The sequence below is a fragment of the Microtus oregoni genome, unplaced genomic scaffold (genome assembly GCF_018167655.1).
Source record: "Microtus oregoni isolate MIOR12 unplaced genomic scaffold, Mior012 000032F_ref0000030, whole genome shotgun sequence".
Lineage (NCBI taxonomy): Eukaryota > Metazoa > Chordata > Mammalia > Rodentia > Cricetidae > Microtus > Microtus oregoni.
In genome coordinates, this window is record NW_024543091.1 from 8905454 (window position 1) to 8927172 (window position 21719).

Below are 21719 nucleotides of genomic sequence, written 5' to 3' on the forward strand. Positions count from 1 at the left end.
ATAGCGACAGCTGAGCTCCCCTGGAGTGAGCTGGGAAGTGTTTTTCCCAGTGACACCTCTAGAGGGCAGCACTAACATCTACCAGAATTTTCTTCCCTAGAGGTGGAAAGAAAGTATTTAAGCTCAGAATGTTGCTTCCACACTCACTTGGACCACTCTCTCACTTCTGAAAGCTCACAGATGTGGGGCCACCTGAAGATGGCACCTCTGCTTTACATCCTACCTATGCCCTCCAACCAGCTCTGCACCTGGCATCTGAAGTCACTACAAACTGATTACTAAGAGTGCTGGACTGTGGCAGGCGGTGTGCTTCTGTCTTCTGTGTCAGGGCTCCCATTTGCTCGTTTATCTTTAACTTAACCCTATTGAACATCTCTTGTATAATTTACCCCTTTATGTAGTTTTTATTTTTGTAGGAGAGCAGGCCAGAGTCGTGGGCACCCTCTGAGGCTAGAGCAACGGGCAGTTGTGAGCAGCCTGTGTGGGCGCTCTGCAAGGACACCATGGGGTTTTGACCACTGAGCCATCACTTCAGTCTCCTGTCCCCTTGAAACCATTCTTATCATGGAAATTTCTGGTTCCACTCTGGTTCCACTCTGTAAAACTGCACACAAGATGCAAAGATCTTCCACCCGTCAATCACCAGCTCCAATAACCCCTGCTAATGTCCACCAGGTTCATCTCTGTGCCCATCTTTTCTGTGACTGTGACCTTAATGTTGGACTTGAGGTGTCACATGTCCCCATCACAAACAGTTTTGTGAATCTTAAATACTCTTTTAAAAAGAACAGGGTCATAGCTATAACCACAACATCATACCATAATCTGCAATAAATAATTAGAATTATTTAATAATCAATACTTGAGTTTGTATTTCTGTAGGTCTCATTATGTAACTGGATTTAACTCAAATAGTTAATCAACCAAGTAAGTATTTGATTTTTTTCCGTCAAAATGTCCTTTAATGTGAATGTGTTCTTTGATAGTGTGGTCAAATTTTTATTTGCTCGAATCAGTCCGTCTCCTTAATACATGAAGATCACTATTAACAAGAAACCATGTACCATTTGCGTGGTGTGGAGCCTCTCAGGTTAGAGAAGTGTTTAGACTTATCTTAGGTCCCATTCCAGAAGAGCAATGCACAACCTACCTCCACCCCTGCTGCAGCCAGGAGCCACCTGATGCACTCCATCCTGCCCCGGCCATTGAAGTAGTGAAGCACGGGCTTCCCAGCCATGGCTGCAGCTGTGGTTTCACTGTGAATGGAAAAGCAAAGAGATCAATCCTGGGAGACTGCGCTCTGTGTGAGACCCTCACCCCTTATTCTCAAAGGGGCAAGAAGAAATTTTCTAGCAGAATGTTTTCCTAGGAAGATAGTGGCCTTCCCCTCTCCCACCCAGGAGATTGCAAGCACAAGGTCACTTAGCTCAGCCCAGCCGGCCACTTGGTACAGGCTGATAAAGATGGCCTAACTCAAGAACAGTGGCCTTGCTCTAAAAACAAGCAAGCTTAACAGAATGGGAGGGAGCAAAAGTCCTTGTACCCGTGCCAAAGCATCTTCAAAGATTCTCTTTGTAGTTATGCCTTTAAAAGCTTACCCCACAGAGGAGATACAACTCCTCTCTACCTTGTTGTAACAGGGATGGAGATGAGTTCCAAACATATTTGTATTATGCTTATGAAACCTTGCTTATTACAGTCTGAGCCTCTCTGGTGGTCTCTCTCTGGGGGTCGTAATCTGGGCACAACACTCTGGAATATGGTCAGTAATACAGCACTAGGGAAGGGTAGTCTGCCTTCTTCATGGATGACTTCCAGGGGACCCAAGAAGGTCACCTCTCTTTTTCTCTCTCTCTTTCAGTTTTATTGAGACAGGATTTCTTTCTTTCTTTCTTTTTTTTTTTTGAAATGCAAAAGCAAGGTTTATTATCATGCATGTGTTCATGCTGGCAGGGACCTCATCAACACAGCAGCGAGAGGAGGTACCCCACCTTTCTAGAGAGCCCTTTTTAAAGGCAAAACCCAGACAAGTTACATTAGCAAGGTTTGGGGTGATGGGTTCAGTCCTGATTGGTTCATATCTAGGGACTTTTCACAGATTTTCCTTTCTTTTATTTATTTTAAATTTTATTTATTTATTTATTAAAGATTTTTGCCTCCTCCTCGCCACCGCCTCCCATTTCCCTCCCCCTCCCCCAGTCAAGTCTCCCTCCCTCATCAGCCCAAAGAGCAATCAGGGTTCCCTGCCCTGTGGGAAGTCCAAGGACCACCCACCTCCATCCAGGTCTAGTAAGGTGAGCATCCAAACTGCCTACGCTCCCACAAAGCCAGTACGTGCAGTAGGATCAAAAACCCATTGCCATTGTTCTTGAGTTCTCAGTAGTCCTCATTGTCCGCTATGTTCAGCGAGTCTGGTTTTATCCCAGGCTTTTTCAGACCCAGTCCAGCTGGCCTTGGTGAGTTCCTGATAGAACATCCCCATTGTCTCAGTGTGTGGGTGCATCCCTCGCGGTCCTGAGTTCCTTGCTCGTGCTCTCTCTCCTTCTGCTCCTGATTTGGACCTTGAGATTTCAGTCAGGTGCTCCAATGTGGGTTGAGACAGGATTTCTCTGTGTAACAACCATAGCTGTCCTGGAATACTCTTAGTAGATCAGATTAGCCTTGAATTAATAAATCTGCCTGCCTTTGACTCCCCTGTGCTGGGATTAAAGGCATGCACCCCGGAAGGTCTCTGCACCCCGGAAGGTCTCTATGTCTTAACTTCTCACTCAGCAGTGACCAACAATGAACACTGCACCAATCCAGACTCAAGCTGGTTATAGGCCTTTGCTTTGAGGACGTAAGCAGAGTAACCCTGATCCTATAATGATAAAGGACTTGTGAACCTGTTTCGTCTATTTCCTGAAAAGTTGTGTGCGCTTGTTTTGTTGGGAACTTTTGTCTGTTTTCTGGTGTGTTTGTAAGTTTCGCTGCAAGCATGGAGCTGAACAAGAATGGTTGGGCAATTTTTGCTGTTTCTGCTGCCGACAGCAGCCAGTTACCACCCAGCACTGATGTGGCTCCATTTATGGTCAGGGCTCAGAATTTATCTCTGGGGTTGGCAGGAGTCCAGATGTCTTTTTGGTGTCGATAACGTTAAGCCTGTTTTATGCTGTTCTTTATTAAAAAGCTGGCTCTAGGGGCTGGAGAGATGGCTCAGCGGTTAAGACAACTGACTGCTCTTCCAGAGCTCCCAAGTTCAATTCCCAGCAACCGCATGACTCACAACCATCTGGAATGGATCTGGTGCCCTCTGCTGGAATACAGGCATATATGCAGGCAGAACACTATATAACAAACAAATAAATATTGGGAGAAAACGGAATTGTTACTAAGACTTTAAAAAAATAAAAAGCTGGCTCTAGCGTTGGATTATGGCTCTTCTTTCGCTAGACCCAAGCATGTTTCCTCTGTGTCCCTGTGTCAGCCTGAACCCCTTGCACAGTGACAGGGAGAAGAAAACACAGCAATCAGCCAGAAAATTGGACTTGGCTTATATGAACATTCTGTACCTTGAGATTTACAAATTTATTTTGTTAGCTAAGGTTAAAAATATGGTTACGTAAAAAGTTAAAACTAGTAACACTGAAAACTGATAGTTAAAAAATCTACACAAGGGTAATTTTAAAGGAACCACACGGCATGATTCCATTTTGGGTTGGCATCACTTTTACTCAGCCACATGGCTGGAGGCACCTTTGCTAGGGTTAAAGAAGACGATGTCATAGGATTTCACTGCCGTCTTGATTAAAGGTGACCCCGTGGAGTGGGCGTACCAAGGAGGCAACAACAGGTCTCCAAGATATTTTGGATTGGGGTAGAGTTTTATATGATAATTCATGTCCTACCCTAAAAACAAGATTTATATAAGATAAGATTTAAAAACAATGTTTGTTTAATAAGACGTTAAGTCTGTGCTTCTATCAGTGCTTTTATACACAGGAATGTACCTTGGTCTGGCAACTTGGTAATTTAAGAGTCACCCAGGTGATAATGGTTTTCAAAACGAAAAGGGACCATAGGGAACAGCTGAGGTTTGTGAATGTACGGGAGGGCTAGAGTTCCAAAGAGAGTCCAGTTGCTATGGTGACCTAAACAGTTTTAGAAATGCCAGTGCCAGGTGATAGTCACCAGAAGCAGCAGCCACAGTGAAATGGAGCAGGCTGAGAGCCAGAAGCCAGGCTATGTATACACTGCTGAGGGTGGGGCCAAACAGATGAGCTAAACCTCTCAAACACAAAACAACAACAAAAAAGATTATAAATGAATCCTAGATGTTGAACTTTAAATTGCTTACACTATTGGAACTTGATTTTGCCTTATACAGATTATGCCGTGTTTCTCCCTCCTAGAGTAAAAGAGGGTACTTTATGTTTTGGTATAGCAGGAAGACATTTGAAAGTTTTTTTTTATTGATTTGTATTGAGCTCCACATTTTTCTCTGCTCCCCTCCCTGCCTTTCTCCTCCCTCCTTCAACCCTCCAGGAGATCTTGTCTTTTTCTACTCTCTATTTCCCACGTAGATTGGATCTATGTAAGTCTCTCTTAGTGTCCGCATTGTTGTCTAAATTCTCTGGGATTGTGGTTTGTAGGCTGGTTTTTTTTTTTTTTTTTTTTGCTTTATGTTTAAAAACCACCTATGAATGAGTACATGTGATAAGTGTCTTTCTGTGTCTGGTTTACCTCACTCAAAATAATGTTTTCTAGCTCTATCCATTTTCCTGGAAAATTTAAGATATCATTAGTTTTTTCTGCTGTAGTACTCCATTGTGCAAATGTACCACATTTTCCGTATCCATTCTTCGATCGAGAAGCATTTAGGTTGTTTTCAGGTTCTAGCTATGACAGACAAAGCTGCTATGAACATAGCTGAGCACATGTTCTTGTGGCATGATTGAGCATCCTTTGGATATATGCAACAAAATGGTATTGCTGGGTCTTGAGGAATGTTGTTTCCTAGTTTTCTGAGGAATCGCCATTCAAAGGGGTTGTACCAGCTTGCATTTTCACCAGCAATGCAGAAGTGTTCCCTTTCCCCCACAACCTCTCCAGCATAAACTGTCATCAATGTTTTTGATCTTGGCCATTTTTACAGGTATAATATGGAATCTCAGAGTTGTTTTGATTTGCATTTCTCTGATGACTAAGGATGTGGAACATTTCCTTAAGTGTCTTTCAGCCATTTTAGATTCCTCTGTTAAGAGTTCTCTGTTTAGGTCTGTACTCCATATTTTTTATTGGATTGTGTGTTCTTTTGGTGACCAATTTCTTGAGTTCTTTGTATATTTTGGAGATCAGACCTCTGTCCGATGTGCGGTTAGTGAAGATCTTTTCCCATTTTGTAGGCTGTCATTTTGTTTTGTTAACTATGTCCTTTGCTTTACAGAAGCTTTTTAGTTTTAGGAGGTCCCATTTATTAATTATTTCTCTCAGTGTCTGTGCTACTGGGGTTATATTTAGGAAGTAGTCTCCTGTGCCAATGTGTTCAAGTGTACTTCCCACTCTCTCTTCTATGAGGTTCAGTGTGGCTGGCTTTATGTTGAGGTCTTTGATCCATTTGGACTTGAGTTTTGTGCATGATGATAGATATGGGTCTATTTTCATTCTTCTACATGTTGATATTCAGTTATGCCAGCATCACCTCTTAAATATGCTTTCTTTTTTCTATTTGATATTTTTTTTGCTTCTTTTTCAAAAATCAGATGTTTGAAGATGTGTGGATTGATATTCAGGTCTTCTATTCGGTTCCATTGGTCCTCCTGTCTGTCCTTATGCCAATACCAGGCTGTTTTCAGTACTGTAGCTCTGTAGTAGAGTTTGAAGTCAGGCATTGTGATACCTCCAGAAGTTCTTTTGTTGTACAGGATTGTTTTGTCTATCCTGGGTTTTTGCTTTTCCACATGAAGTTGAGTACCGTTCTTTTGAGTTCTGTGAAGAATTTTGCTGGGCATTGCGTTGAATCTGTAGATTGCTTTTGGTAAGCTTGCCATTTATTTTATTTTATTTTATTTTTTTATTTTTTGGTTTTTCGAGACAGGGTTTCTCTGTAACTTTGGTGCCCGTCCCGGAACTAGCTCTTGTAGACCAGGCTGGCCTCGAACTCCCAGAGATCTGCCTGCCTCTGCCTCCCGAGTGCTGGGATTAAAGGTGTGCGCCACCACCGCCGGGCCTTGCCATTTATTTTTTGTTAATTCTGTCTACTCAAGAGCATTGGAGATCTTTCCACTTTCTGGTGTCTTCTTCCATTTCTTTCTTCAAAGATTTAAAGTTCTTATCATACATGTCTTCCAGTCATTTGGTTAGAGTTACTCTGAGATATTTTATGTTATTTGTGGCTATTGTGAAGGGTGTTGATTCTCTGTTGTCTTCCCCAGCCCTTTTATCATCTGTGTACAGGAGGGCTACTGATTTTTTTTTTTGAGTTAATATTGTATCCTGATTCATTGCTGAAAGTGTTTATGAGTTGTAGAAGTTCCTTGGTAGAATTTTTGGGATCGGTTATGTAAACTATCATATCATCAGCAAACAGTGAGAGTTTGGCTTCTTCTTTTCCAATTTGTATCCTCTTGATCACCTTTTGTTGTCTTATTGCTCTAGCTAGGACCTCAAGAACTATATTGAATAGATATGGAGAGAGTGGACAACCTTGTCTTGTTCCTGATTTCAGTGGGATCGCTGGGAGTTTCTCTCCATTTAATTTGATGTTGGCTGTTGGCTTGCTGTATATTGCCTTAATTATGTTTAGGCATGTTCCTTGTATCCCTGCTCTCTCCAAGACCTTTATCATGAGGGATGTTGTATTTTGTTAAATTCTTTTTTGGCCTACTTTGGCCTAGGTTGCCGGCTTTGCCCTGTTTCTGTAAATCCTGTTCTGGAACCCTTCCTGCAGAGTCCCTGGGTTGGAGTTGGACCTGGAAACATTTCTGGCCCTGGTCTACTGCCTTGGAGGTCCCAAGCTCGGGTGCACCCAGAATCACAGAGGACCTGCTTACTCCCTCAGAGGTTCCAGACTCACGCTTGGACCTGCAGAGGTTCCAGCTTCCTGCATATTCCCTTTGATGCACCAGCCAAATGCTTGGACCCTCAGAGGTCCTGGATCAGGCCTACACCCTCTGAGGACCCAGACTCATGCCTGGCCCTGCCGAGATGTCTGGTTCCTGCCTATTCTCTTGGAGGTCCCACGTTCACTGGCAGAGGTCCTGGCTCAGTCCTAGTTCCTGGGAGGTCTTAGACTCACGCCCAGACTCATCTGGGTCCTGGCTTAGGTCTACTCCCTTGAACATTCCAGATTCACATACAGATCCTCAGTGGTTACTCCCCTGTACCTGTTTTGGTGGCGATCACTAACTGTGGATCTGGTCACAGACTTAATTGTCATCAGCCAGGGTCCTGGGACTGGGTTGGCTTCTGGGACTGGGTTTCCTCCTGACTTCTGCTCCTGGTGGAGCTTGTTCCCTCTCTGTCCTAGGTAGCTGGTTCTGTCCTACTCCGGTTACACGTGGATATTGCTGACTCTGAGTCAGGTCACTGGTTCAGTCCTGGTCCATCAGTGTCCGCGGACTCAATTTGAGAGATTTTAAATCTTTTTCAGGACAGTTTTTAAAGTACTTAAATTTATAAGGCTACAATATATTTTTAAGTTTATAAAATGTTTTATTTTGTTAATATTTGGACTTAGAGCTAAAAGTTAGGGCTACAGCCATAAGCCTCACAAAGGAGAAACTGGGGTGTTAATTCCTTATGATGCAGTAAGACAATGACCTAAGCAGTCTGGCAAAGGGCTCGAGGCAGCTTCTCAGCCCAGTGAGCCTGACGCTCTGGGGGTTAAGCAACCTTTTAACAGGGGTGTGAAATGATTGCCTGAGTGTCACATGTTTACATTAGGATTCCTAAAATGACAAGACTGCAGTTCTCATAGAGCAATGGGAAAAATTGTGTAATGGGGCACAGCCTGGGGAGCTGTATTAGAAGTTCAAAACATTGGAAAAGTTAAAAACTAATGGGTTAGAGAATATCTCTCCTTACTCAAGGTCTACTTAGGCCTTAGAATGGATGTCTAGCCTCCTTGTCTTTGCTAACTTTGCTATGCTCAAGCTTTTTGGATAAACTGAGTAATTTAAAAATTTTATTTTAATATTGAAAGAGATCCGATTCACGATCATTATTTTTCAGGGCTAAACCTGACAGGAATGGGATATGAAGCCAAAGTTTTAGAAAAGTTGCTAACTTAATGTAGAATGTTAGGGAACACAACTACACAGTCAGTCATCCTTATAAATGATCAAATTCTTTAATTATAATCATGTTAAGTCATGACAAAATTAATTATAGGGATAAACCTTTGTTGGAGAAGACTGTTCATTCATTCCCAGCCTCTCAGACCTACAAAGTTTCTGTGGGCTACATCGGAGGCATCTGTCTTCTGTGGGCTTCTCTTTGACTCCACCTTCTTTCTCCCAGCATTCAGTTTAGTTTTCCTTGCCTAACTCTATTTTGCCCTATCACAGGCAGCTTCTTTATTCATTAAACAATAACGGCAACACATATACAGAAAGACTTCCCACACCAAGCCTTACTTCGTTCCCTGTATATGTTCAAAGTTAAGCTTAAAACAAGTAACTTGAAGCAAAGTTTGTCTATTCAGATATACCTGGACAGTCCTCAAAACTACTTCAGAGATCTACAACATATGGCATTTAAAATGTTGATTTAAAAGCTTATGATATCATACAGAGACTCCCAGATCCTATCAGTGACTCAAGGTCTCCAAAGAAGATTACCACGATTACTCCACCTGGATTTGGCAATGCTGACCACTGGGCAAGATGCCCCAGTAAAACAACTGCCACCAGGACCCAGGCCAGGTTGTGGACAAGCAGAAGGACATTGGAGAATTAATTGTACTCCCTTTGCCTAGACAAAATAAGATAGGTCTTACCCATGTTCCTCCACAGAAAAGACTCCTACCTTATGGGCCTGTCTAAGACTGATACTGTTCTGATACTTCTGCCTCCAGCACTATGGAGATCTGGGTATGGCTCACTGGGTATGGGCTGGTCTCTGTCATTTTTAATAGATTCAGAAGCTGCTTGGTCTACACTCAGGTATAATTTAACCTTCTTGGATCTCTGAGAGTATTAACCACAGGACTAGCTATGGCTGTCAGATTAGCAGCAGGCAGCCAGGTTCTTCCCCTAGGCTGCAGCCAGCTTGTTAGCTCATTTCATATGTTAAAAATCAAGAGTTGCTTTTCCTAGAGCTACTAGGTCTCCTGTTGAGAAAAGGTAGATAGGTTTGTCTTGCTTCATAAGAAAAGGGCTTTATAATAGTTTGACAGGCTTCATAATAAAAGATAAACAGGTTTCAGATGTAACTTTCCACTATAGGAATATGATTAGAACGTGATTAGAAATGACTGCTCTCAGTAGTAACGGCCTGTGTCTCTGGTGAACAAAGAAAGGGAATAAAAGAATAAAATCTATACAAGTTTTGAGGGTCTCAAAATGTTTTCAGATCTAAAGATATGAAAGCTTATAAATTTGAAGGGTCTCAAAACGATTTAAGTTTTATAAATAAGATATAAATAAATATGTTAAGATATAAAAAGTGTTTTAAATTTCTTCCCCTGCTACGGTACACAAGTTCAGAGCTTAACATTAATAAAGTTCTGATAAGTTAATAAGACTTTAAGGTACTTCTCCCTTGGCTAAGGGCATCTCACTGCAACCCATATCTGGCTCTCTGGACAGAGGAAAATGTACATGCTTTTAACCCAAATCTGTAGTTTTTGCTAGGACTTGATGGTATGAGTCTACTCCTGCTGTTTTATAGATACCTGCTTTCTCTACTATATATAGTTCTCAGTAATATATCTAAAACTTTTATGTCTCTTTTTGTAAACAAAAACAAACTCATGTAAGCTTCAGAGAATCTGGGAAGTCATAAAACTTGGATTCACTTCCCACAGGTCTAAAGAACTCCAGATAAATACAGCCCAAGGTTTCCCCACGTGTCTAGTGCTGAAGATGATATTTTTCCCTCTCCTGGTCTGGAGACTCCTCCCTTTCCCACTTACTAGGACTATGGGCCTGAATATTTACCTTTAAGTTCATAATTTTAACTTCTGTTCCTCATTTAAACTTGTCTCAACAGGTTTCCACTTGGTTGACAGACACATTTAAGCATTGGCTGCTGACGACAACCTGTTCCAAATGACTGTGAGCCCTGGACGTGCTGGAAGCTGATGTGGACCAGTCCAGCCCATGTGAATGCTCCCTGTGTTTTCAGTGCAGTCAGCCAACCCGCTGCTCCTGATGAGTGCCCCACTGCCTGAAGTTCCTCCTTGCCTTTGACCAGCCTTTCAGCCTTCTTGGGCCCTGATAACAATGCCCCAATATCAGCTTGAAGAACTAGTTATAGAAAAGAACAAGTCATTCTGTGCTCCCCATCCAAAATAGGTTGAAATGCTTAGTTAAGGGATACTCCCTGGCTTGGGGAACAAAATGGCTACCTATAATGTCCATTGCCATAGCAGGAAAATAGGCCCAGAGTTGTTAATGAATGGATTTATTAACTAAAATGTTTCTGCAATTAGATAAGACACTTTGGTTCTTTATGCAGAACCAAAGAGATCATTCAGGATTAATTTTGTTGTACTCAAAGATCAGAGCTATAAGGCCTGGTAGCCAAGGATGGTCACTGCCATAGAAAAATCTGTTAGCTAATAGTTCTTAGGTCCCAATACCATTCCCTTGAACCCCTAGACAAGCAGGACCAGTGATTGGGTCCTGTCGTCTGTACTTGTGAAGAGGGGTATGTATGTGACCTGACCAGCAGGCCACGTAATTCGTGGGCCTCGAGTTCGGGATCACCTGGATAGGAATGGGGGGAAAGAGAAAGAGAACCAAGCGCGTATAAAGAATGACAGAGTCAGTCTGAGATGCGTCTAGGTTCCATTTATTGCAGGCAGGGGTTTATTCTTATAGAGTGGTTTTGGTTGGGAGGGGTAGGGTTAGAGGGGAGCGGAAACTATCGCGCCCTAGGCCAGGGAGGAAGCAATATATCTCTTGAAACATCTACGTGGTTAGGCCGTGTCTTGGCACCTTGTGGTCAGGTCATTCTGAGAACTGTATCACAGGTGTCTGTGCAGCAAGCTGTTTTGGCAGCAAGCTGGTTTTGCAGAGAGGATGAGGAAGATTGGCCAATACTTTAGTTCGGGGAGCTTTTTGGTGCCCAACATGTATGGGCCAGTCATAATAGGCTCAATAGAGATTAGTCAGTCAAAGAGCAGGCCTGAGTTTCAAGTTACCCTAAGGCAAACCTGGTTCCAGAAAAGACCACAAACTGAGACTACTCGGGCACCGCCCAGGAATGGGACAGTCAAGGGGAAAATACCTAGTGTTCCAAAGACTAGGATACCTGACATTGCCATCTTTGTAGATAGGATCACCAGATGTCCCTTAGTCCAGCACACACCAGTTCCCATTCACCAAGACACCTCAACCTCTGCTGTGATAAAAATCCTAACCCAATTTGACACATCACTCGCCAATCTCACTGCTATGTCAGGTGGATGCAGGGTCGAAGCTCAAGCTTGAATAACAACTCTTTGCTTTGGCTTACAAGTACAGACTCCATAGTATTATTAGGGTGACCCTGTGATCTGGGCATAACAATATGAACCAGATTCAAACACAGCTAGAATCAATGGTACTGAGCAGTGAATATAATAAAACTGTATTACAATTACATGAGTAGAAATTACATTATAGAACCACCTCTTTTGTACAATTAATGCATGCTAAAGAGAACATTGAAAAAGCTGTTTTCCACTGATGCAGACATGGAACTTGTTTCACAGATTATAAGAGAGAGAACTGACCTAGTGAGAGTCCAGACTTCTGCTCTGCTCAGCTCCCCAGCTCCTCCTCCAGATGAGTGTGGGAGCTACTTTAATAAGGTGACCATTCTCACCAAGGGGGTGGGGACCAATAGGGAGCAGCCACTCCCATTGACTCCCACAGAGTTCATGATTCCAGAGTTTCATGATAGACTAGAAATGTGACAAGTCAGAGTGAGGGAGCTATGAGGCCCCACCTGTTCCTGAAAATCTAGAGTTCTTCAATTTAGTCCCTACAGTCCTATATATAACCTTACACAGGCTTTCTATAAACAACTCTATAGAAACTCAGCATCTCTCTCTCTCTCTCTCTTTCTCTTACACACACACACACACACACACACACACACACACACACACACACACACATCAGGTGGAGGGGTAGGGAGAAAGGAATAAGTAAAAAACTTCATAAGATTTTTTTTTTTTTTTTTTTTTTTTACAGAATTTGCCTCAAGTTTATTTGTAAAAACAGCATAAGGTCCTGAACATCTGCAAATACTGTGTAGGTGTTCACACCAGTCCATTTGTCTTCACACTGGCAGACTTCGAGACCTTTTTTATGGGGCCTTCACAGGGGCCTTGGCACCTTTGGGAGCCTGAGCTGCAGCTGAGGCCTCTGCCTTGGCTTGAACCTTGGTCTTTGTTTTTTGGAGCCTACCACCCCTGGCCATGTAGCTTCTAATCCGCTTCCCAAGCTTGGGGTGAGCAATTAAAGCCAGACAGGTGAGTTTGCGGCTGGGGCCCTTTGGCACCTTGGGCTTCACCACCTGGGGCTTCACCAGGGCCTTGATGGCCTCCGCACGTGCGCTCATGGCCTTTGCATTCTTTGCCTGCATCTTCTTCGGGCCTTTCTTGTTGTGCTTCTTGGCAAAGCGCATGTTCCTCAGGAACTTAGGGTCAACCCCCTTGAGAGATTTGTATCTTTGTGACCGGGGTTTCTTGATGCCGTTTCTGTGCCATTTCCGGGACTGGTTGTGTGTGGTGTGGTACTTGCACTTGGCCATGGCTGGACGGTAATCGGAGGTTCCCAAAGCGCCTGCTACCGGAAGAGCTTCATAAGATCTTATATACTATGTCCTTCCTTAAGTGAGTCAGAGCCCTCAGCTAGAATAATAAAATCTGACTTTAAACTACTGAGTTTAGGAGATACCTTGTTAAGTAATTCCTAAATTACAAAATTTACAAATGGTCTTAAATTCAAGGCTAGGCTGAAGAACAGTTTACTCTGTATCCCGTGTATTGGTAATACCATGATATCTGTCTTAACCTTTGTCCTGTTTTAATCTGGAGCTGAAGGGCAGAAAGGAATTTCACAATTCACCCTTAACATCACCTGGATGACTATCAACACACTGTCCCAGCATGCTCTGAGACTCGGCATCTGTGCATCCCTGCAGTTCCTGCTGTGGGGAAGCTGTCATGTCACCATTAGCAATGGCATTACAAGACAGTGAGAATTACAGTTACTTCCTGCCAAGTTCACACTCAGAGCTCTTATCCACAAACAAGGACATCTGTCACTGACTTCACTCACAGACCCACAAGTGCACTTGGGATTTTAGTTATAATCATTGGTTCATAGATCTTGGGCTATTAATCATTGCATGCTGACCTCCGTGGCTTCAGAGATGCGTGTCACTGCCTGAGTCTGCACATGCTCCAGTGTCCAGGGCTGGTCCCTTTGTATCCTGGTGTGCACTGCTAATTTCTCCTCAGCTGTAGAATCCACTCCACCGCTCTACAAACAGCTGGCAAAGCAGCAGTGCTGCCCTCCAGGGTGATGCGCATGTGCACAGCACAGGGTCTCATGTCCGTGTGTCAGTCAGTTCCAGGGAAGAGTTGTGTCTGACACTGCTCATGAAAGAGTCCATGTCACAGGCGGCGAGCTCGTGACAGAGGAAGAAAGAAAACCTGTGGGGAAGGCGAGTGTCCCAGGAGAGCACTGTGGAGACTTGCTGGAGAGAACTGGAGATCTCAAGTGCACAGCAAGGGCTGAGTCAGTAGCTCTGCTGAGGGTGCTGTTGTCTCTAAACTGAGTCCATTGTCCCTGCCCTGAAAAGAAGGGAGCCCTGAGCTGCCTACCTGTTGGTGCCATGTTCCTGGGACCATGTCCCTGTTCTTCTAGCCTGCCTGCACTTTAGTCTTTCTGCAGCCCAGGCTCCACACTCACCATTGCTTCAGCTGGGCCTGCCCCTCTCCATCCACATTCTGGGCTCCCCCATCAGGTCCCTGTCCAGACAGCACAAAGCCCTGAGCTAGGAGCTCTCCAGGGCTTGGTTCTGAGTTCCCAAGGCTGGCCAAGTGCGCAGCACACTGGAAAGCCTCTGTGAATGTGTGACCAACTTTTCTTTAGTCTTTGAGATGTGTCACCGTGAGCAGGTGTAGAAAGGACATTCTAGCGGCCCATCATGTCCCACCTCCGAACCAAGTAATGTTGAAGTTCTTTGATGAAAATCCTGACCTTTATCTCTATTAAAAATGGAATGTGTTCTACAAATGCATTCTTTGAAATAACTTCGCCTGGAGAAAAGAGCAGCTTGGAGGTAATTTTTGTTCTGGCATGCTCCCAAGAGCCTTGGGTAGAGCCAACCTCAAAAAGAGAAGTTTAAAGGCATAAAACCCCCAAATACTCTTCCCCAGCATGACAGTTAGTGTGGACACTGACACCCCTGTGTCACCTCACTCTGAGCCTCTCTCTCTCTTTGCCTCTATGCATTGGTGCTTCTGAAGAGTGCTAGCCATGTTTTAGAATCATGTTTGGGCCTTGTTGAGAGTTCACCAGTCTTACACAGACTAATAGAACAGATATGAGAACAGGATCTGTCCTTCTGTTGCATACAAGAAACACACCTCAACTTCAAAGATAGACTTCAGCTCAGAATGAAGGGTTAGGAAAAGATTCTCCAGTCAAACGGACCTAAGAAAGAAGCTGGTATAGCTCTCCTAATATCTAACAAAATAGACTTCAAACTAAAATTAATCAATAGACATGAAGAAAGACATTTCAAATCTGTCACAGGAAAAATCCATCAAAACCATGTCTATGCCCTAAATACAAGGGCACACACATTTGTAAAAGAAACATCACTGAGGCCATGTGGTGGTGGCGCAGGCCTGTAATCCCAGCATTTACGAGACAGAGGCAGGTGGATCTATGTAAGTTTGAGATCAGCTTGGTCTACAAGAGCTAGTTCCAGGACAGGCTCCAAAGCTACAGAGAAACCCTGTCTCAAAAAACCAAATAAAATAAAATAAAATAAACAAAAAAGAAAGAAAGAAACATTACTGAAATTCCACTAATCTAAGGCTTTCTCAGAAGCCCCAATGAAGGACAAAAGGAACCTAGTTCTCTGCCCTTGCTCAGGAATGGACTTGGCAAGGTCAGCCTGGGGAGGAGGCCTGGACCTCGAAGGAGTCAAGGTTTTGGTTTCTGGAAACATGGCTGCTCCTTTTGAAGAGACTGGCGTTATCAGTCCCAAGGCCACTGTGTGCTGCGTCTCTAATGATATTTAGAAACCCTGTGTTCCCTTTGTGTGACATCATTGATTAGCCCCCTGCTGACTTTGTCCCATTTCTCCCCTAACAATAGTATAAAAGATGCTGTACTTTTTAATAAGCTTCCTTGGCATAAGACATAGCTTGTGTAAGACTTCCCTAATCTAAACTTACCTGTCTCTTTTCCTGATGCCCTCGTCCTCTGTCTCAAGAACCCGGTCACTGAAGGATGACCACTGCCTCAGTACAGCACCTCTTTGTTATTTTCTGATAAATTGATTGAAGTTATTTTTTTTCAAAATAAATCAACACTGTTTCTTTCTCAACATGTGATTTCGCACAGGGTCCTATGCAATAGAAAGTAGTTTGAGTCTTCTTTCTACAGTAAAGCTATTCTAGACTCATATGCATTTCTTCTCAAGCCAGGACCTCTGCTGTTTCTCCAAAGATTTCTGATTTGTTCCTTTTCTTTCTTTCTTTCTCTACTTAGTTCACATATACAGTGGTTTGCCTGCCTGTATGCCTGTACACTAACATGTGCCTGTTGCCCAGAGAGGAGGGCTTCAGATACCCTGAAGCTGGTGTTACACCTTGTCAACGCTGGAAAGTAAACGAGTCCTCCTCTAGAACGAGTGCCCTTAACTACTGAGCTGTCTGTCCTGATGGAAGGGAGCTGATGAACAAGAGTGGCACGTGCCTGTAACCTCAGCCCCTGGCCAGCAGAAGCAGAAGGGGTCAATCAAGGTCATCTGATCTGTAGAAAAAGTTCCAAGCCACATAGGAATACAGAGGGAAACTCTGAATGATTTGGTTTGAAAGAAAATGACCTCAAAAGAGAGTGGCACTATGAAGTAGGTGTGGCTTTGTTGGAGAAAGTGTGTCACTGTGGAGGTGGGCTTTGAGCTTCATATACACTCAAGATACAGCCTAGTATTTCATCCCACTTCCTGTTGCCTGCAAGCCAACACGTAGGACACTTGGCTACTTCTCTAGCTCTGTGTCTGCTGCATGTTACCATGTTATACCATGACGATAACAAACTAAACCTCTGAAAAGGTAAGGCAGCCCAATTCGATGCTTTTCCCTTACAGGTGTTGCCGTGGTCATGTTGGTGTCTACAGCAGTAGAAACCCTAACTAAGACACTGTCCCTAAAGTAAATCTACAGAAGTAACCAATTAGAAATGGGGTCAGAGAGATTGCTGCTCTGAAGGATGGGAGTTGGTTCTCAGCATCCAGGAGACTCACAACTATCCAACTCCATCTGCAGACGATCCAATGCCCCCTTCCACTTCTGTGAGAACTGCATATACAATCAACATGTATACACGAAGACATGCACACATGAAATAATAATAATGATGCTAATAATAATAAACCAAGGGTGGGAAAGAAGGCATAGGATAGAGAAGAGTGGGAGAGCGTGTGGGAATGTATAGCCTCAACTTCCTGTACCACAAAACAAAATGAAAGGAACAGCCAGTATGGCACAGGATTGACTTTGCTGTACATAAATTCAATTAGCTCAGTGTCTTACACTGCATGATGAAGAGTTTGGAACTCTGAGTTCAAGGCTCAAATGCTTACTAACTTATGCTTGCTGACTTATCTCTGAGCCCAGTGTCTCAGAGGGAAAGCTGAGCTCCTCACTGATAGCGTGAGATGCAGTTGTGCTACATGGCACTCAACCCCCCAGGGGCAGCTGTGATTAGGGTACTTTGTGTGTATAATTCTCATGGGCAGAGAGGAGTTGCCTATGTCCACAGGCTGCAAAAATCACAGCCCTGGGCCCGTAAGAGGAGAGTGAGCAGATCTTGGAGTCAAGGGAGGGCTGAAAATTCTGAAAGAGTCCAGCCAGGCAGAATTTCACCAAAGAAGCACTTGAATCTTGATAGGTATTTATTAGTAAAAAGGCAATCTAAAGCAAACAGTGTGCCAAATTAAAAAAAAAATTAGAACTCAAAGTCCCAGGTCCTTAACATCAGAGGTCTTTCAAATACAACAAATGAGCCCAGAGATGAGAGTCAATGTCGATGAAGCAAGAGGCCAATGTACCAAAATTAATGTGGGGCCTTAAAGGGACAGGCTGAAGTCCGGCTTGGGAAACACTAGATTTTTGGTGCAAGGTAGCCTAGAAATTTTGTTTTCTTTATTTTTTATTTTTTTTAGCACATTTAATAAATTAAAGAATCTTTGCACATTTCTGAATTTTATTTGCATTTAGTGTTTTTAGAGACAGGGTCTTACTACATAGCCCTGGCTGTGTGCCTTTTATTCTTTATCAAAGTCTGAGGGTCACCAAATGTCACCAAAAGACAGTTGCAGCAGCTATGACTCTTCCAAGCTGGCTGTGGAACTTCCCACAGTCTAAATTGTGAACCTGCATCAATCCCCGACTCCACCCACAGACATGGCTGAACACAGTGATGTTTGTCCAGAAGAATCTCTGATTGCTGGTTGAGTGGAAGTTGAGGACATCCCTGTGGGCTTCTCCTCTCCCACTTCAATGTGTTTTAACCCATCTCTTACTTCCCATTCTTCAGCTTCTCTTCAACACAGACCCACACTGTCATCTGACCCCTCAGAATCCTCTAAGCACATTCCCTGATGCTGTTTGCCTGGAGATGTGGTCCCTGAGATGCTTCCACTTGCAAGTATTAGAAAACTCAAAATATCTTCATAAGGCAGATCAGCCATCAGAGGTTGCTGGGAGCCGATTTGAATAGCTGCCATTACAAGATGGCATTTGGCCCCAGCCTCGCTTGATAGATAACTCCATATTAGGGTTGCAGTTCTTCCACCGGAAAACAGGGTGAGTTGTTGTGATCTAGCTGCCCACACTTCCCCTGACCGGCAGGGGAATATCCTGGTCTGTAATTGACAAGGATGTTCCCCTGCTTTCTTTCCTGCCGGTGGGTCTCCAGAAAAGTAGTTAAAGTATCAAAGTATCAAAAGTTGCTAGGCAGACTCCCTATATAAGCAGCTATAGTTCAGAGCTCCGGGCCCCTTGCTTTCTGCTCTCCCTACAACCAAGAGGCTCCAATAAAGCGTGATTTGAGAAGAATCCTCGTCTGGTGGCTGTTCCTTCCTGCTGGTCAGGGAGCTCGCCGCAAGAGGTGAACTGCAGAACTCTGGAATTGGTTAACCTGTCAGTACAGTGATATTATCAATGACCCTAGAAAGTCTGGGCTACTGTGTCATGTCCACAGTGGGCTAGAACTGAGCAGATATCCCTCTGGCTGAATGGAGGAAACCAGAAAATACAGTGACAAGAGAATAGCACAAACCAAAAGAAAAGAAAAAAAAACAACTAACCAAACAAATACAAAACAAACTTGGAAATGATAAGAGACACCTTGACAACAGATACCAATGAAATCCAGCCAAGCATAAGAACAAAATTTATTTGTGATCCTAGAGAAGCTAAATAAGAAGGTAAACCCAAAGAAAAACATATAGTCATCTGCCTGGATATGGGAAGAAGACAAGATTGCTGGGCAAAAACTGGGAACTTGGGGGTGGGGTGGGATGGGGATAAGGGGAAATGGGGAGATAAAAGTGAGAAGGGGAGGATGGGGGGAACTTGGGGGAATGGGATGGTTGGGATAAAGGAAGGGTGGATATGGGAGCAGGGAAGTATATATCATAATTAAGGGAGCCATCTTAGGGTTGGCAAGAGACTTGACTCTAGAGGGGCTCACAGGTGTCCAGGGAGATGTCCCCAGCTAGTTCCTTGGGCAGCTGAGGATAGGGAACCTGAAATGACCCTATCCTATAGCCATACTGATGAATATCTTGCATATCACCTTAGAACCTTCCTCTGGCGATGGATGGAGATAGAGACAGAGACCCACATTGGAGCAATGGACTGAGCTCCCAAGGTCCAAATGAGGAGCAGAAGGAGGAAGAACATGAGCAAGGAAGTCAGGACCGCGAGGGGTGCACCCACCCACTGTGAGAGTGGGCTGATCTATTGGGAGCTCACCAAGGCCAGCTGGACTGGGACTAAATAAGCATTGGATAAAACCGGACTCTCTGAACATGGCGGACAATGAGGGCTGCTGAGAAGCCAAGGACAATGGCACTGTGTTTTGATCCTACTGCATGTACTGGCTTTGTGGGAGCCTAGCCTGTTTAGATGCTCAACTTCCTGGACCTGGATGGACGGGGGAGGACCTTGGACGTCCCACAGGGTAGGGAACCCTGACTGCTTTTCAGACTGGAAAGGAAGGGGGAATGGAGTGGGGGAAGGGGGAGAGGAAGGGGAGGAGGGGGAGGGAAATGGGAGGCGGGGAGGAGGCTGAAATTTTTTCAATAAAAATAAATAAATAAATAAAAGAACAAAATTTAAATACTTCTAACATTTTAAATTAAGTGAATTTTTAAATGCACAGGATGTGGCAAAATTAAGCTAAGAAGAAAAGTCCTTAAACTGATTCATAACCAGCAGCAAGACTGAAGCAGTAATAATAAGTCTCCTAACTTAACATGCCCAGAGCCAGGTGAAGTCACTGCAGAAGTCTACCGTACTTAAGGAGAACTGAGACCCGATGACCAAATTGTTCCCTGAGTAGTAGAGGAAGAGAGGTTTCCAAACTCATTTTATGATGCACTATGACCCTGACACCAAAGCCCAGGTAAAGACACAAGCAGTCACCAAGGGTTTCTCTTTCCTCATTGTCACCAGCCATTTACTTTTATACTTATGTGTTTACATGTAAGTGTGCACACATGTATGCATGTCACAGTGCATACATAAATGTCAGAGGGCAACTTAGTGGAGTTGATTCCCCCTTCCACTCTGTGGAATCAGGGAATTATTCCGGTGGTGAGTCTGGCAGACCATGCCGTTACCCAGGGAGTCATTGTATGACACCTTCACCAGTATTCACTTTGAGATCTTTCTTTTAAAGTTTAAGTAAAATATAATTACATCATTCTCCACTCTCTTTCCTCCCTACTATCTCTCCGGTGTTCACCCCTCCCAACCTCTCATAAATTCACAGTCTCCTTTCCTGAGATCATTGTTATATATACATATAAACATATACACATAAATATGTTCTGTTGACTCTGTCTAGTGTTGCCTGCATGTATGTCAATAGGGTTGACCACTTGGTATTGGATCCAATCAAGAACTTCTTCTCTGAGAAAGCCTAAATCTCCCTCAACAGTTGCAAGTTGTTTGTAGCACTTTATTTATGGTTGGGGCATACAAGATTTTCTTCATCTATACTGGGCTGTCAACTGGTATTGGAATTGTTCAGGTCTTGTTTAAATAGCCATGTTGAGATTTTCCAGGTGTAGCTTCCCTGCCATAGAAGGCACAGTTTTACATCAGATGTCTGTCTCTTTGGCTCTTATAATCCTTCTGCTTCTTTTTCCACATTGTTCCCTGAGCTTTAGCTGTGGGAGTTGAGTTGTAGATGTACCAGTTGGTTGGCCTGGGAATCCCATAGTTTGGTATTATCTGCATTTTGACCAATTGTGGTTTTCTGTTATGGTTCCCAACTGCTGCAAATAGAAGCCTCATTCATGAGAGGTGATGTCAAGAAAATTCTATATATCTGTATAATTTCTCAGCATAGATTTCCAATAAGTTCTATATAATAGAGTAGTAATTTGATTTTGTTAGGTGCTTACAAAAGAGTATAAATATATATATTTCTATCACCTCCTCTTCCGTGAGAGTTATACCTATCTGTGGTTATAAGAATAAGTATTTAGAATGCAGTTAGGAATTATACTGAATTAGGAAGATGGCAGTAGTATGTTTTCCTCTAAGATCCCTGGCTTCGCTAGCCCTGAATGGTTGGCTGATTCTCTCCGTATCAGGCACAATTTCCCTCATGTTTGCCAAGGCTTAGGTCCAATTAGATAGCTGTTGGTCACTGTCAAGATATGAACTTTAGGTCTGTCTTGCCATGCTGGTTGTTGTTTGGGGACATGGGCATCACAGCGAGGTAGGGCTATTGGTCGCCTTTCTCCCCTGGCAGCTTGCACAGTCCCAGCTGGTGTTATGGAAGCAAGTCCTCAGGGGGGAGGCTTTCAGGGAAGTCCCAGCTGGAATCCTCCAAGTCCTGTGGCAGATGTGTGTGGTGTCTTTAGCCATGGGTCCTTACCTTCAAGGACAACATAATGGCCTATGTTGTTTGGGGAGTCTCTTACATGCCTCTGGCCAACAGCTCAAAGGGGAGTGCCTCATACCTGGCAGTGAGACTTGTAGTAGGAAGTCCGGGACTTTGAGGAAGAGCATTATGACCCCAAGTGCATAACTCCATTGA

At 43.7% G+C, this 21719-nt stretch overlaps 1 protein-coding gene across 2 annotated transcripts in view; it reads right to left on the reverse strand.

The window, feature by feature from the left end:
- LOC121466002 (glutathione S-transferase A2-like) overlaps positions 1-21719 on the reverse strand; it is a 105520-nt gene that overhangs the window by 10453 nt on the left and 73348 nt on the right. The window contains exons 1-2 of one of the 2 annotated variants that reach the window (XM_041679423.1): positions 11921-11971; positions 1151-1256 (exon numbers count right to left, since the gene is read on the reverse strand). In XM_041679423.1, the coding sequence (XP_041535357.1) occupies positions 1151-1237 (87 nt within the window). In that variant the 5' untranslated portion in view covers positions 1238-1256; positions 11921-11971. Of the gene's footprint in view, positions 1-1150; positions 1257-11920; positions 11972-21719 lie in introns of those variants that run through there. The other variant, XM_041679424.1, reaches the window with a different exon arrangement.